Source organism: Protopterus annectens, chromosome 3.part1, assembly GCF_019279795.1.
Source record: "Protopterus annectens isolate FY-2018-M chromosome 3.part1, PAN1.0, whole genome shotgun sequence".
NCBI lineage: Eukaryota > Metazoa > Chordata > Ceratodontiformes > Protopteridae > Protopterus > Protopterus annectens.
The window spans coordinates 25,757,902-25,773,741 of record NC_056732.1 but is presented as its reverse complement, the minus strand read 5'-3'; the positions used below and the strand labels follow the sequence as shown (position 1 = coordinate 25,773,741).

Genomic DNA, 15,840 nt, shown 5'->3' with positions numbered 1-15,840 from the left:
ACCCAGTTGTTATGACTGCAGATGCTATCCAATTCGGACATCTACATTTATGGTAGGTACAAAACTGTACTTTCCAAGATTTGATCCATCTGTGGGAAGTTTGTCAAGTAGACCACTTTGCCTCCTCTCTGAACAGGTAACTGGCAAGATTTTGTTTCAGGTTTCCATGCAAGAAGGCCTGCAATACAGATGCCTTTGTTTTCCTTGGACAGGAATGTTCCTGTATGTTTTTACATCCTTTCCACTAATATCTGAGGTACTTCTGAAGATTCAGAAGGAATCACCCAAGGTCATTGTGATGACTCCTTTCTGGCCCAGGCAACCGTGGATCTCCCTTCTTTTAGAAATGGCCAGGGGCAATTACCACAAGCTTCCTTACAGACTGGATCTATTCACATTAGAACAGGGGTAATTGCTACATCCCGACATTAATTAATTAACATTAATCAATTTCAGTTGACTGCATGAATGATAAGGTCTTAATTCCTTTTAGGCACCTGTTTACTGAGGGTGTGCAGTGGGTACTAATGGAGGCAAGAAAGCTTTCTACTAAAAAAAAAATCACGTTAGGATTTCTAGTTGGCACCAACAACATAACCTACACACATTTGGGGCTAATTGTTCTCCTGGTTCTGTAATATTTTGTGAGTTACTATCCTATGACTTTTATTATTCCTCTGACAGGGTTCATTTGTCATCCATTTCATCATGTCTGCCCACGGATCCTCCTTTTTTCATGCAGTCCCATGTCAAGATGTTCTTGCAAAGCATTTTACATCAGAGGCCTCCAAGAAAACTGGTGACCTCTCCTCGCAATGTTAGTTTTGTGTTAGCGAAGCTAAAACTTGCTCCATTTGAACCAGCTAATCTAGCTGACTTTAGGTTCTTAACATGGAAAACTGTTTTACTGATTGATGTGACCTCTGCAGGAAGGGTATCTAAGTTACAGGCTCTTATATTGTCAACTCTATTTGACTTTACATAGGTTTAGGGTTTCTTTGAGAACTAATCCTTTTATGTCTAAAGTGGCATCCATGTTTACTTAACCAGACTATCCATCACCCTTTTATCTTTGTTGAACCCAAAACAATAAGGGAGAAAGGATACTCCATACCTTGAATGTTCACAGGCAACTCAGGTACTATCTTTACAGAAGACATCCTCAGGAGGAGAGACTGAAGGGATAGATTCCTCAGCATCAGAGTCCTCATAGAGGGTAAAGAGTATCCCTGGTCTGAAGAGGAATCAGAGGGAATGGAAACCTGATCAGATGAGTCATAGTCTGTATCCTGCCTAGGCCTTTTCTCAGGAAGGGGGATAGGAACCCCTGATTAGAGTAATGAGGTCTTCGGCCATTTTAAGCATCTGTTTCTTAGGCATGGAGGACTGTCCAGGACAATGCTGTACTTGTTTCTTTGTCTTTAATGGTACCTTTGTCTTGGCTGTTGTTTTAATGGTAAGTTGTGAAGGTCTGAAAACACCCTCAGAAGCCGGTGCCTGCTCAGCGGCTCTGGACCCATCTGAGGGATTAGTTTCCATAGGCCCAATACCTTGAGTTTCCAGAGGCCTAGATGTCTCCCAAGTGTGATGACTGCAGCAGTGTGAACACTCGAACATCTACATTTATGGTAGGTACAAAACTGTACTTTCTGCAGGGCCTCATAGCCACTGCTAATTCTATTTAGACCCAGCCGCCCAACATCAGCTTTGGGATTCAACCCAAGTGTAATGACTGCAACAGTGAAACACGATGAACATAGTACAGTTGTGTACCTACCATAAATGTAGATGTTCGAGTGTATTCACTGTTGCAGTCCAGGTTACCCACCCACCATCCCCCTTTCTTTGCTGGGACTTATCTGTACTTCTCTATTCTATACAACCTATGTGGTGTATTTGCTTGTAGATGAAGGTATTGTTTATTTTAGTGCATGCTTTTTATAAGCAATGTTTTTAGCCTACCCTTCTGGGAGCACCTGACATCTGGGGCAAGAAAAACTGAAGAAAATGGCGTCGGCTGCATCTTATATACCCCTGGCGCACTGACGTCAGGGAAGAGGTGACAGCAACCAACGCCGGACCAGGACTTTGGAATTCAGGCCGACTGCAGGTAGCCTGCCAGCAGGATAACCCAAGTGTAATGACTGCAACAGTGAATACACTCGAACATTTACATTTATGGTAGGTACACAACTGTACTTTCTGTACACACATTCACCAAGCATTACCACCTGCCTATATTTTTCCAAATCCAGGTCGGGGTTTGCAACTGCAGTCCTGCAGTGCATACTAGCCAGCTCAAACACTTCTTGACTGCCTCCACCCTTTCTACAGCTTTGGGAATCAACCCAAGTGTGATGACTGCAACAGTGAAACACGAAGAACATAGTACAGTTGTGTACACTTACCATAAATGTAGATGTTTGAGTGTATTCACTGTTGCAGTCCTGGTTTCCCTCCCTCCAGCCCCCTTCTCTCTCTCTCTCTCTCTCTCTCCTCTATGTGTATACTACTCACCCCTTGCAGGGGTATTGGTATTTACTTTTTACTGGAGGAGATTTTTCCACCATAGCTTAGCTCCCTTTTGGAGGGCTTCTGCCATTTGGAGCAAGAAAAACTGATGTAATGGCATCGGCTGCCTGTTTTTATACCCCTGACGTCGGACCTGGAGCAACAGCAACTGACGCAGAAATACTAAGTCTCTGATATTTGGGCCGACTGAAGGCTACCTGCAGGCAGATAATCCAAGTGTGTTGACTGCAACAGTGAATACACTCGAAAGTCTATATTTATGGCAAGTGTACACAACTGTACTTTCTCTGGTATGTGAACAAACAGGGGAGACCAAATCCTACCTCCTGTGCAGATTAGCTTTACAGGTTTGTTAGCTAGCCCACCAACATCAGATTTATCTGCAGGTGGTCCACATCCCTCCAATCAGAACTCTGTGGCAGACACCTTGAGCAGATCCACAACTCTGGCCCATGAATGTATCCCTCACAGGGATGTGTTATAGTCCACCAGTGGGGTATTCCTCAGAAAGACTTGTTTGACTCCCCTCTGAACAGACAACTTCTAAGATTTTGTGCCAGGGAACCTCACCCCATGGCATGGAAAGCGGATGCCCTGTCAATATCCTGGAAGGGGAAGTTTCTGTATGCATTTACTCCCCTTCCACTCATTCTGAAGGTCCTTCTGAAGATTCAGCAGAGTAAACCAAAAATCTTGCTGGTGACTCCCTATTGGCCAAGACAGTATTGGTTCCCACTTCTCCTGCACCTAGCCAAGGGTGATCATCACAAGTTATTTCACAGAGTGGACCTACTCACACAACACAAGGGATCGCTCATCCACCCACACTTGGCAACTCTACAACTGACTCTGTGGGTGATAGAGCCCTGATACCTTTTAGACACCTATTCTCAGAGGATGTGCTTCCATGTCCTGCAGGAGGCCAGGAAATCCAATACCAGGAATCTTACCTATCCAAATGGAAAAGATTTTCTTTGCTGTATCTTTCTCGTAATCTGGACCCACTAATGGTGGATCTCCCTCTGGTTCTTTCATACCTGTGTGAGTTGCTCAATACTGGCCTAGCTTATTCATCTGTAAAGGTACATCTGTCAGCCATTTCTGGCACGTCTGCCTCTTTCCCCACCTTTAGCTTCTAGATTTGAGGCCAAGCAGTTCCTCAAAGGCATCCTCCACATTAGAAAACTCTGTGCTAGAGAAGCTGACCCTTGCACCCTTCGAGACAGCTTCTTCTAGCTCCTTGAAACACCACCTGGAAAATAGTCTTGTTGCTGGCAGTAACTTTTGTCAGAAGGGCCTCTGAGCTCCAGGCCCTGACGGCTTCTCCCCCCTTTTTGATATTCCACAAAGACAAGGTTTCCCTTCGCACCACTCTCACCTTTTTGCCCAAAGTGGTTAATGAATTGTCCTTAAACTAGGCTAACCTTTTTCCTAAGACATTTCAGTCCAGGATTCATAGAAAAGAGACTTATAGCAATGGATACTTGCATTACACTAGTGCCCACACATATAAAGTCAAGTACAATATAGTGAAAGGACAGCTAATAAGGGCAGCGAGGATGACATCAGATAGGGGTACTATGCTAGAAGAGGTTAGTTTTATGGTGGCCATGTTCAGAGAAAAGGGATACCCTGACAAGATGTTGGATGATTTAACAGTATATGTAACCCAGGAATGGGGTAGAAAATTTCCCCCATTATTAGGCATAGGTATTCAAAAGAACAATCCACACAACAATACAGAGGGTGAATATTATAATAGGGCCTGTATTGTGAAGTATGGACATTATACACAGCAGGTTAAGCAAATTATTACCAAACACTGGCACATTTTGACAAGTGATCCAGTGACTAAGGATAAAATCCCCCCAGTACCCAATTTTGTGTATAAGACAGGTAATAGTCTCAAAAGGCTTATAGAAATAAGGCAGAGTGCTATACAAGACACAAAGACCTTCAAAAGGGGTACTATGAAGTGCGGGAGCTGTAGTTATTGTAAGTATATATATGAAGGCAAAAGCATAGTATTAAAGGACAGAAATAGAACTAAGGTTCATTTTAAACATGGTAATTGTTTAACTAGACATGTGGTATATCTAGCTATTTGTGACACATGTCAAAGTTATTATGTTGGAATGACGGACCGTTTTCTCAAAAATAGAATTTATGACCACACCTATTGCATTAAGAAAAATGATACCAATAATGCATTGTCCCGACATATACTAAATAGCGAGACATGCACGGGTTTTAAATTTGGTATTTTGGATGTGGTCAGTATAAATCCTAGAGGAGGTAATATAAAGGCCATTGTGGGAGAAAAAGAAATCAAGTGGCAGCTGCGGCTCGAGGCTGCCACACCACCTGGCCTTAATGAAGTAATTCCTACTAAACCCTTAGTGAGGGTATAATCTTGATTTTGTGGAAATATTGTGGTAAATAAAAATGTTAGATATTATACAAGATAAGCTATCACTATGTATGTAACAACAGTTATTGTGTTGGTTGATTCTTTTTGTACTGCATTTTCATCAAATTATTCATCAAATTTTGTATTTTTAGCATAACATATATATTTTATTTATACATTTTTTTATCTATAATAGCAGTATTTGCGCATACAGCAATAATATGATTCATTTGTGAATACTGATGCGTTTCTAAGCTATATTCTCACAACAAGCACATTATGCAGCAAGTTTGCAATAGATTTAAAGGAGAAGATGGTTAATCAAGTTTTAGATGGATATTTTACTGCATAAGAGATGCATAGGGTTAAATGTATGTAATTGGGTAATTGTTTTTAGAAAAAGGCGGGTAATTAAGGTATTTAAAGTGTATTCAAACAGTTTGTCTGATGTTCTGAAGAAATCTAGATTCACTAGATGAAAGCGCTCAACTAATAGTGTCATCGTTGGTGCATGGTTTTTTAATAAAAGAAACTAACTGCAGTACTATCGTGGTTCCTGACTTTTTGAGCTGTGTTGGGCTTACAAGTTGTGAGTTGCTCAATACTGGCCTAGCTTATTCATCTGTAAAGGTACATCTGTCAGCCATTTATGGCACGTCTGCCTCTTTCCCCACCTTTAGCTTCTAGATTTGAGGCCAAGCAGTTCCTCAAAGGCATCCTCCACATTAGAAAACTCTGTGCTAGAGAAGCTGACCCTTGCACCCTTCGAGACAGCTTCTTCTAGCTCCTTGAAACACCACCTGGAAAATAGTCTTGTTGCTGGCAGTAACTTTTGTCAGAAGGGCCTCTGAGCTCCAGGCCCTGACGGCTTCTCCCCCCTTTTTGATATTCCACAAAGACAAGGTTTCCCTTCGCACCACTCTCACCTTTTTGCCCAAAGTGGTTAATGAATTGTCCTTAAACTAGGCTAACCTTTTTCCTTTCTCCCCAAAACACTAGTGAGAAGATTTTGCACACACTTGATGTGCACAGACAATTCAGATTTTACCTTCACAAAACTAAATCTGTTAGGAAATCAGACCAGCAGTTTGTCTCATTCCACCTCAGGGCTCTGGGACTGCCTATTTACAAACAAACCATTTCTAACTGGATTTCCAAAATCATTACCTTCTGCTGTGCCTACCATGGAAAACTCCCTCCCTGGTCAGTCAAAGCTCACTCCACCAGAGCAGTGGCCTCATCTGGTGCCTTTCTCAAAGGGCTAGACACCAATTCTATTCTAGAGACAGCTACCTGGACCACTGTCCACACCTTTACCAAACATTATAAACTGGATTCCTTCTCCAGATGTAGGGCTGGGTTTGCCAGAGTCATTCTTCATGGCTTCCTGGAAAATTCATCTGCTAACTCTACCTCCCTCTCTGCATAAGCTTTGGTACTCTCCCTCATGTAAAGAATAATGCAACAGATGAATAGAAGGACATAAAGTAGTTGTGTAAGAACTTACCATAACGATAGATGTCCTTCTGTTCTCTGTTGCAGTATTCTGTCCCACCCCCCTTCCCTACTTCTTATGATTCTTGGAGGTATTGACTCTTTATTCTTTGGACTGACTGTCTCTCCTCCTGGGGCTTCAGTTCTGAGGATGGTGTGCACGTACATCACCTTTATGGCCTATGTCCAGTAGCTGCCTACATAGGACGTACCATACAATTTACAGTAGTAAAAGACTTTGGTATACTGACCAATGTCAAGTCGCCTGAGCAGGCAACTCCCTCATGTAAAGAATACTGCAACAGAGAAGAGAAGGGCATCTATTGATGTTTGTCGTGTTTCACTGCTGCAGTCATTACACTTGGGTTATCCTGCCGTCAGGCGGTCCCGCAGTCGGCCAGAGTTCCAAAGTCTTGGTCCGGCGTCGGTTGCCGTCGCTTCTTCCCGGACGTCAGTGCGCCAGGGTTATATAAGATGCAGCCAACGCCATTTTCTTCAGTCTTTTTTGCCGCGCGGTGCCCGAAGCAAAAGCAGTTCGCAAGTGCCGGTTAGCCGACTTCTGAGATTTTCAATTCGAATTTCAGAACCGAAGTCTTCAATAAAGCTAAGTACCCCGTTGGGGAAACTTTTTCTTGCCTCAGACCGATGTCAGTAAAAGTTAATAATTGTATTTCTTGTGGGAAGCAAATACCTCATAAGGATTTTCATTTTTACTGTATTCCATGCCTAGGCCCAGACCACGACGTCACTAGTTGTCGGTTTTGTGCTAGATTTAACAAGCGCACTATTAAACGTCGGTTTGACTTTGCTCGCCATTACTTTGGCCGAAGGTTTAATTATACCATGTCCTCGGAACAACCGATGACCGGAATACACAAAAACCGCAAAGACAAGGATAAGGACAGGCATCCGAGGCCCAAAACTGACGATGAAGCTTCTTCTAGGTCAGTCTCCCGTTCGCCGGTTCTCAGTGAGGCGCTTTCACAGCCCCTGACACCCGCTACCTCAGAGCCACAGGCCGCCTCCGACTCCCACGTGGAGTTGTCTAAGCCTCTGGATACTCAAGGTGCTGGGCCTATGGAAACTAACCCTTCAGATGGGTCCGGAGCCGCTGAGCAGGCATCGGCTTCTGAGGGTGTTTTCAGACCTTCACAGCTTACCATAAAAACTACAGCCAACTCCATTAAAGACAAAGAAGCAAGTACAGCATTCACCTGGACAGGCCTCCATGCCTAAAAAACAGATGCTCATAATGGCCGAAGACTTAATTACTCTGATCAGAGGTACCCATCCTCCTCCTGATAAAAGGCCTAGGCAGGATACAGACTATGATTCCTCTGACCAGGTTTCCATATATTCTGATTCCTCTTCAGACTAGGGATACTCTTTACCTCCCTATGAGGACTCTGATGCTGAAGAATCAATTTCTTCAGCCTCTCCTCCTGAGGATTATTCATTTGGGGAAACTTTACATACCATGAGGGAGCATTTCCATTGGGAGGGCCAGGATTACTCAGAATCCAAGAAAAGGCTCAGAGACTTTCTTTTATTGCCTCAGCACAGGCCCCTTGCTATTCTGCCAGTGTTAGATATTGTGGATGATGTGTTCTCTGAATCCAGTCTAAATCCTGATTCTTTGCCCCCTGCTCCAGTCAAGCCAGACAGGTACTACAGAGTCCCTGACTCTCACAAATTTCTTTATAAAAACCCTGTTGCTGACCCAGAAACTATTTCCCAGGGTCCCAAAGGGGTAAAGGCTTCCACGGCTAAAAGTCCAGTTCCCTCTGATAGGGATTCTAGAGCATTAGACAGATGGGGGAAGAAAGTTTACACTTCTGCAACTTTAGCAGTGAGAGCTTTAAATTACCAGTTTCACATGCTTAAATACCAACAATATTTAATGTCTCTGTTAAAACAGAAAATGCTTACAAGTTCAGAACATCCTGACTATAAGGAAATGCAGGATTTATTGTATGCAGCTGAACAAGTGGGAAAACATACTCTGCAATGTGGTTTTGATTCATTAGAGGCTTCTTGTAGAACAGCAGTTACAGGATCTGTGATACGAAGGCCTGCTTGGTTAAAAGAACATGGTTTACCTGATCATGTTAAGGCAAAATTATTGGATGCTCCTTTACAGCAGGATATTTTATTTGGTGTTAAGGCAGAAGAGTTATTAAAGAAAATGGAGGATAGAGTAAAATCTGTGCAAACAGTGAAGGATTTCTTACAGGTACAGCCACCTCGATTTAGCAGAAATTGGCCTTCAAAGAATTGGTCATTTCCAGTGTCAGACAGACCACAAAGAGATACAGATGCCCAAGAGGCAGATCTCAGCCCCAAGGCTCTTACAGACCACGACAGTAGGGTGCTTCAACCCCAAAAGGAGGTGAAGACAAGTCACAACCTTACAGGAAACAGTCCCAATGACTTCCCCCTTCAAATGCCAAGCACTTACCTTTTGGCAGCTCCCGTAGGGGGAAAACTAGCACTTTTTTCACAAAATTGGCATATAATCACCCAAGACAAATGGGTTCTGAATATTGTGTCTCAAGGTTACAGGTTCCACTTTCACACTCTACCAAGGCTTAAAAGGAATGCCAGACCTGCAGAGGCACAAATACAAATTACAGCCCTCATGGACATGAGAGCTATTCAAAAAGTGCCACAACAGGAACAAGGACAAGGATTTTACTCAAGACTTTTCCTGGTCCCCAGAAAGGACAAAGCCTGGAGACCCATACTAGACCTTACTACTCTAAATACTTACCTGGATGTTCTGAAATTCAAAATGTTGACACTACAGCAGCTTCTTCCCATGCTGGGCAAGAAGGCTTGGCTTGTTACTTTGGATTTCAAAGAGGCATACCTGCATGTCCCTATCAGACAAAATTGCAGAAGATACCTCAGATTCATAGCTGGTTCAATGCATTACCAATTCTCTGCACTGCCCTTTGACTTATCTACTGTGCCCAGGGTCTTCACAAATTGCCTGGCAGAGTAATTGCATTTTGCAGACAAAAAGGAATTCAAATATATCCATAATTGGACGACTGCCTTAGTCAAGCAGAGAGCAAGGTCATTCTTCTAAAGCATCTGGAGTTTGTAAAAAGGTTGCTAATTTGCCTGGGGTACACAGTAAACGAAAAGAAGTCAAAACTAGTGCCCTCACAAGAGATACTATTCCTGGGTGCCAGCTTAAATACAATGGCCCAGATGGCTTATCTCACGCCAGACAAGCAAGGACAACTGACTTAGTACTTTCAATTGATGGCAACAAAAACCCAACTCCCTGCAAGAAAAATTCTGCAGGCCTTGGGATTCATGGCATCCTGCATACTAATAATACCATATGCCAGACTGCATATGAGGAAATTACAATGTTACCTAAAAAGTGTTTGAACTCAACACTGTCACAGTTTGGAAGCAGTAATGCCACTAATTTCCTGCCTACAACAGGCGTTTCGATGGTGGGCACAGGCATGTCACCTCAACAAGGGACAGCCTTTCACTCTACCCACAGCCAGGCAGACACTAACAACAGATGCTTCGGATTACGCCTGGGGAGCACACATGGCAGGAAAATGTATTCAGGGCAAGTGGGCCGCAGACCAAATGCATCTTCACATCAATCAAAAAGAGATGTTAGCTGTACAAAATTCCCTAACAGCCTTCAAGGACCTTCTGCATCCAGGACAACTATTATTAAAGACAGACAATACCACAGTTATGTGGTACATAAACAAGCAAGGGGGCACTCATTCTTATCCCCTATGCAGACAAGCCATGACCTTGTGGAACACAGCTCTAACCTATCAAGTTCATCTGCAAGCACAATTCCTGCCAGGAAAGAAAAATACTCTGGCAGACAACTTAAGCAGAAACATCATGGATCCTCACTAGTGGAAATTAAATCCACAAGTATTCAGCATGATAACGCAAAAATGGGGGTGCCAGACAAAGATCTTTTTGCCTCCCCAATGAATTGCCAACTACAGAAATTCTGCACAAGGACTTATCACACACAAGCATGGAAAGTGGATGCTCTCTCGTTCAGCTTGAAAAGAGCCTAAAAGTTTATGCCTTCCCACCACTGCCTCTCCTTTCAAAGGTACTCCTAAAAGCCAGACAAGAAGAAACACAGATGATCCTGATTGCCCCAGACTGGCCACGCCAGCGCTGGTACCCAATCTTAAAGAACTTCGCTCAAGGCCCACCATGGATTTTACCTCAAACTTCACATCTTCTGACTCAACAAAACAATCAGATCCTGCACAGCCAGCTCAAAACCTTAAACCTGGCTGCATGGCAGATTCCTTAGTCAAGCAGACAACACCTCTCTCTAAAGCTGTTATGGATGTCATTTTGGAGGCCAGGAGGCCTAGCACCAGGAAATCTTACTCAGAAAAGTGGAAGAGATTCTGTGCCTGGAACCAAGCTCAAAGTTTTGACCCTCTTGTCCTCAGATATTACAATACTTAACTGAGATGCTGGACAAAGGCCTATCCTTTTCATCCATTAAGATCCACGCCTCTGACATCTCGGCTCATTACAACACAGATCCTCCTATTTTCTCTCATCCATTGCTAAAACAGTACCTCAGAGGGGCTAAAAACATAAGACCGCCCCGGAGAGCACCAACACCAACTTGGGACCTCAATTTTGTCTTGGAAAAACTAACTTTACCTCCTTTTGAGCCAGCCAATTCAGCAGAATTAAAATATGTATCATGGAAAACTGCTCTGCTTCTGGCAATTACCTCAGCACGAAGAGTCTCAGTGTTACAGGCACTAATAGCAGTCGAGTCTTTCATCATTTTTCACCAAGACAGGGTTTCTTTAAGAACAAACCCTTCATTTATGCCAAAGGTGGTATCCAGTGTGGCTCTTAACCAAACTATTCACTTGCCAACTTTTTATCCAAATCCCCAGAATAAAGGGGAGAGACTTCTGCATTCATTGGAGATACACAGACAGCTACGTTTCTACTTGGACAAAACAAAAGCTTTCAGTAAAACTGAGCAATTGTTTGTAGCATATGCTGCAGGATCACAGGGAAAGGCTATTTCTAAGCAGACCATTACAAAGTGGATAAGACACTGTATCTGTTTCTGCTACACACAGCATGGGAAAACTGTACCTAGCAACATTAGGCCACATTCCACCAGGGCAACAGCCACTTCAACTGCCTACCTTAGAGGAGTACCTACCAAAGATATCCTGGAAGCTGCAACTTGGAGTTCAGTGCACACCTTTACCAAACATTATCACTTGCCTCTTTATTCTAAATCCAGAGCTGGCTTTGCCACTGCAGTGCTGCAGGGCCTCATAGCCACCCCTAATCCTCTATAGAACCAGCCACCCTACCTCAGCTCTGGGATTCAACCCAAGTGTAATGACTGTAGCTGTGTAACACGATGAACATAGTACAGTTTTGTACCTACCATAAATGTAGATGTTCGAGTGTATTCACTGCTGCAGTCCAGGTTACCCTCCCTCCATCCCCTCTTTCTTAGCTGGGACTTATCTATACCTTACTACCCTATACTGCCTATGCGGTGTATTTGCTGGTAACTGAAGGTTTTGGTTTTACTTTTTATGTATGTTTTATTAGCAATATGTATTGCCTACCTATTTGGGGGCACCTGACATCTGGGGCAAGAGAAACTGAAGAAAATGGCGTCCGCTGCATCTTACATACCCCTGGCGCACTGACGTCAGGGAAGAAGTGACAGCAACCGATGCCGGACCAAGACTTTGGAACTCTGGCTGACTGCGGGACCGCCTGACGGCAGGATAAACCAAATGTAATGACTGCAGCAGTGAATACACTTGAGCATCTACATTTATGGTAGGTACAAAACTATACTTTATGGTAAGTTCTTAGACAACTATTCTTTCAGCAAAAAAGATTTCTGAGCTCCAGGCCTTATTGGCTAAGCCTCCTTACATTATTTTCCATAAAAATAGGGTGCCTCTATGAACTAACCCTTCTTTTCTACCTAAAGTGGCCACAGAGACCAACATTAACCAGTCTACACAATTACCAGTTTTCTTTCCAAATTTTACTAATCACGGCGAATATATGTTGCACCTTCTTGATGTTCGTAGACAATTATGTTTTTATCTTCACAGAACAAAACAGTAAAGGAAGCCTGATCAGCTGTTTGTATCCTTTTCCCCTAATAGCTTATGTCAAGCATTTTCTAAAATTATTCTGGCTAAATGGATTACTGATTGTATTTCACTGATTTATTCTCAAAAAGGTTTGGAATTGCCTCATCCTCCTAGAGCTCACTGCACCAGATCTGTGGCTACTTCATCTTATTTTTCCTCAAGAGCTTCCATTGACAACATCTGCACTGTAGCCACTTGATCTAAGACTCATACCTATGTTACACATTCCAAGTTAGACATTGTCTGTAGAAGCAGAACTTCCTTTGGTTCGACAGTGCTCAGGCATGTCCTTCTATGAGGGCCTCCCGAGAGTTAGTCCCTGACCCATTCATGAGGAAGAATGAAAAGGACAACTTCAGATTAAGAAGTTATTTACTTACCATAACTTGGCATCTCTGTTGTCCATTTTTCATTCTTCTTCACCTTCCCACCCAGCCATCCCTCGGCCTTGTCCCTCCTAAAAGGATCTTTGGACGATATGGGAACGTTCATGTTCCTGGTTTGCACCTCAACCTTTCTTTTTGTCTGTTCTGTCTGTGTAACACTGTATAGGTAAAGCAGCAAACTCGATCTGAGGAGTTGTGGATGGAATATGGCATTATGGGTAGAGGGAGGAGCTTGAGCTTCAAATCCAAAGTCCTGTAGAGGTGGCTGAGTCGGATCCGAGGATTGGATCCTAGACCCATTTGTGCAGAATACTGAAAATGGACAACACAGATGCCAAGTTATAGTAAGTACACAACTTCTTATTTAATTTTGTTGGGGGTAGTTGTTTTGTTAGTTATTGTTTATTTTAAGTATTTGTAATGAGCATGTGTGTGTGCACTCATGCATGTCTGTGTGTGTGTGTGTGTGTGTGTGTGTGTGTGTGTGTGTGTGTGTGTGTGTGTGTGTGTGTGTGTGTGTGTGTGCATGCACATGTGATGTTTTATTCTTTTTTCCATTTAGTTTAACTAGGATTGATATGCAGTTTTACAGTGTCATTTCTGATTGGTGAGTTGATGATGCACTTCAACTCTAGATTCATTTGTTGATCTACATAGTGTTTACATAAGTAAAATACGCACATCATAAAATGGAATACATAGATTAATTAATGTCATTACAATAACTATATTATATTTATAACTGTATGAGACTTTTAATGTTTGGACTGCATGCTTAGTACTGTCAGACTCTGTTCTGCTAGACCTAGACTGTGCAGCAGTCCTTTTTTTTTAATCACAGCCTCTGTCTGTCTACCATGTGACTCTGAGCAAGTCACTTAACCAGACATTGCTGCAGAAAAGGGACCGTGACCATTGAGCTTACCCAGTTAATAAATAGTTTTTTAAAGCATTGTAAAGGAACTTAAAAGTTATTCTTCTCTCTGTTTTCTTATCAGTTTCAGTCCCACATGTGTTCTTGAAGGTGACAGTGGTTTCCAATGTGATGCATGCTTTGCGGGCTATGAAGGACAGTACTGTGAAAGGTGGGTCAAATTTTTGTGTGATTCAGATAGCCACAACATGAGTCTGTAACACTGCAGAATGCTGGACTATGTTACCTGCCTGCTTCAGTTTCTTGATTTAGATAACCACAACTTGAATCTGTAACACTGCAAAATGCTGGAATATGTTATCTGCCTGTTTCAGTTAACCTTTATTCAGAAAGCCAGAAAGTGAATCTGTAATACTGCAGAATGCTGGTATACGTTATCTGTCTGCTTCTGTTAACATTTGTGGTTCACTGCAGAATAGAGTTTTGAAAATGTGCAGCTTGTATACTTACATTGTAATTGTCTGGTAGAGAGAAGCTAAATCAAAGAAGAAATTTAATGACATATGTATGGATGAAGGAGATTGTGGGACATGCAAACTATATACCCTTATCATTTAGGACAGTACAGCTGTACATATATACCCTTACCAGTTAGCACAGCACAGCTGTACATATATACCCTTACCAGTTAGTACAGCACAGCTGTACATATATATCTTTACCAGTTAGTACATCACAGCTGTACATATATACCCTCACCAGTTATGACAGTAAGCTATACACACATATGCATATATATATATATATATATATATATATATATATATATATATGTGTTATCAGGTAGGACAGTACAGCTATACGTATATACCGTTACCAATTAGTAAAGCACAGCTGTACATATATACAATAGTATAGCTATACATATATACCCTTACCAGTTATGACAGTACAGCTATACATATATACCCTTACCAGTTATAACAGTACAGCTGTACATATACACCCTTACCAGTAAGCACGGTACAGCTATACATATATACCCTTACCAGTTAGGACAGTACAACTATACATATATTCTCTCACTAGTAGGTTGGTACTAGGCTATCGGCCCTAGGGCATATACAAATCTAGCCATAACAATTCCTTGTCCCTTACTTGGTTGGCCAGTACACCTGTATGTATATACCCTTACCAGTTAGGACAGTATGGCTATACATATGTACAACAGTACAGCTATACATATATACCCTTACCAGTAAGGACAGTACAGCTATACATGTATACCCTTACCAAGTAGGTTAGTACAGCTATACATGTATACCCTTACCAGGTAGAACAGTACAGCTGTACATATATGGAACATTAAAGCTATACATATATACCGTTACAAGTAAGGACAGTACAGCTGTACATATATACCAATATAAGGTAGGACAGTACAGCTGTATATTCATAGTCTTACCAGGTAGGACAGTATAGCTGTACATATATACCCTTACCAGTTAGGACAGTACAGCTGTACATATATACCCTTACCAGGTAGAACAGTACAGCTGAACATATATGCAGCATTAGCACTATACATATATACCATTACAAGTAAGGAAAGTACAGCTGTACATATGTACCAATATAAGGTAGGACAGTACAGCTGTACATTCATATTCTTACCAAGTAGGACAGTACAGCTGTACATTTATGTTCTTACCAGGTAGGACATTACAGCTGTACATTTATGTCCTTACCAGGTAGGACATTACAGCTGTACATTTATGTTCTTACCAAGTAGGACAGTACAGCTATACATATATACCTTTACCAAGTAGGTTAGTACAGCTATACATATATACCCTTACCAGTTAGGACAGTACAGCTATACGTATATACCCTTACCAGTTAAGACAGTACAGCTGTACATATGTACAACAGTATAGCTGTACATATATACCCTTACCAGTTAGGACA

General features: G+C 42.1%; 1 protein-coding gene across 1 annotated transcript in view; it reads left to right on the top strand.

Moving 5' to 3' along the window:
* The window catches only part of LAMA1 (laminin subunit alpha 1), a 3,417,884-nt gene that overhangs the window by 1,638,240 nt on the left and 1,763,804 nt on the right, over window positions 1-15,840 (top strand). Inside the window, exon 24 of the mRNA XM_044066516.1 lies at window positions 13,997-14,083. Within this exon, the coding sequence (XP_043922451.1) occupies window positions 13,997-14,083 (87 nt within the window). The remainder of the gene's footprint in view (window positions 1-13,996; window positions 14,084-15,840) is intronic.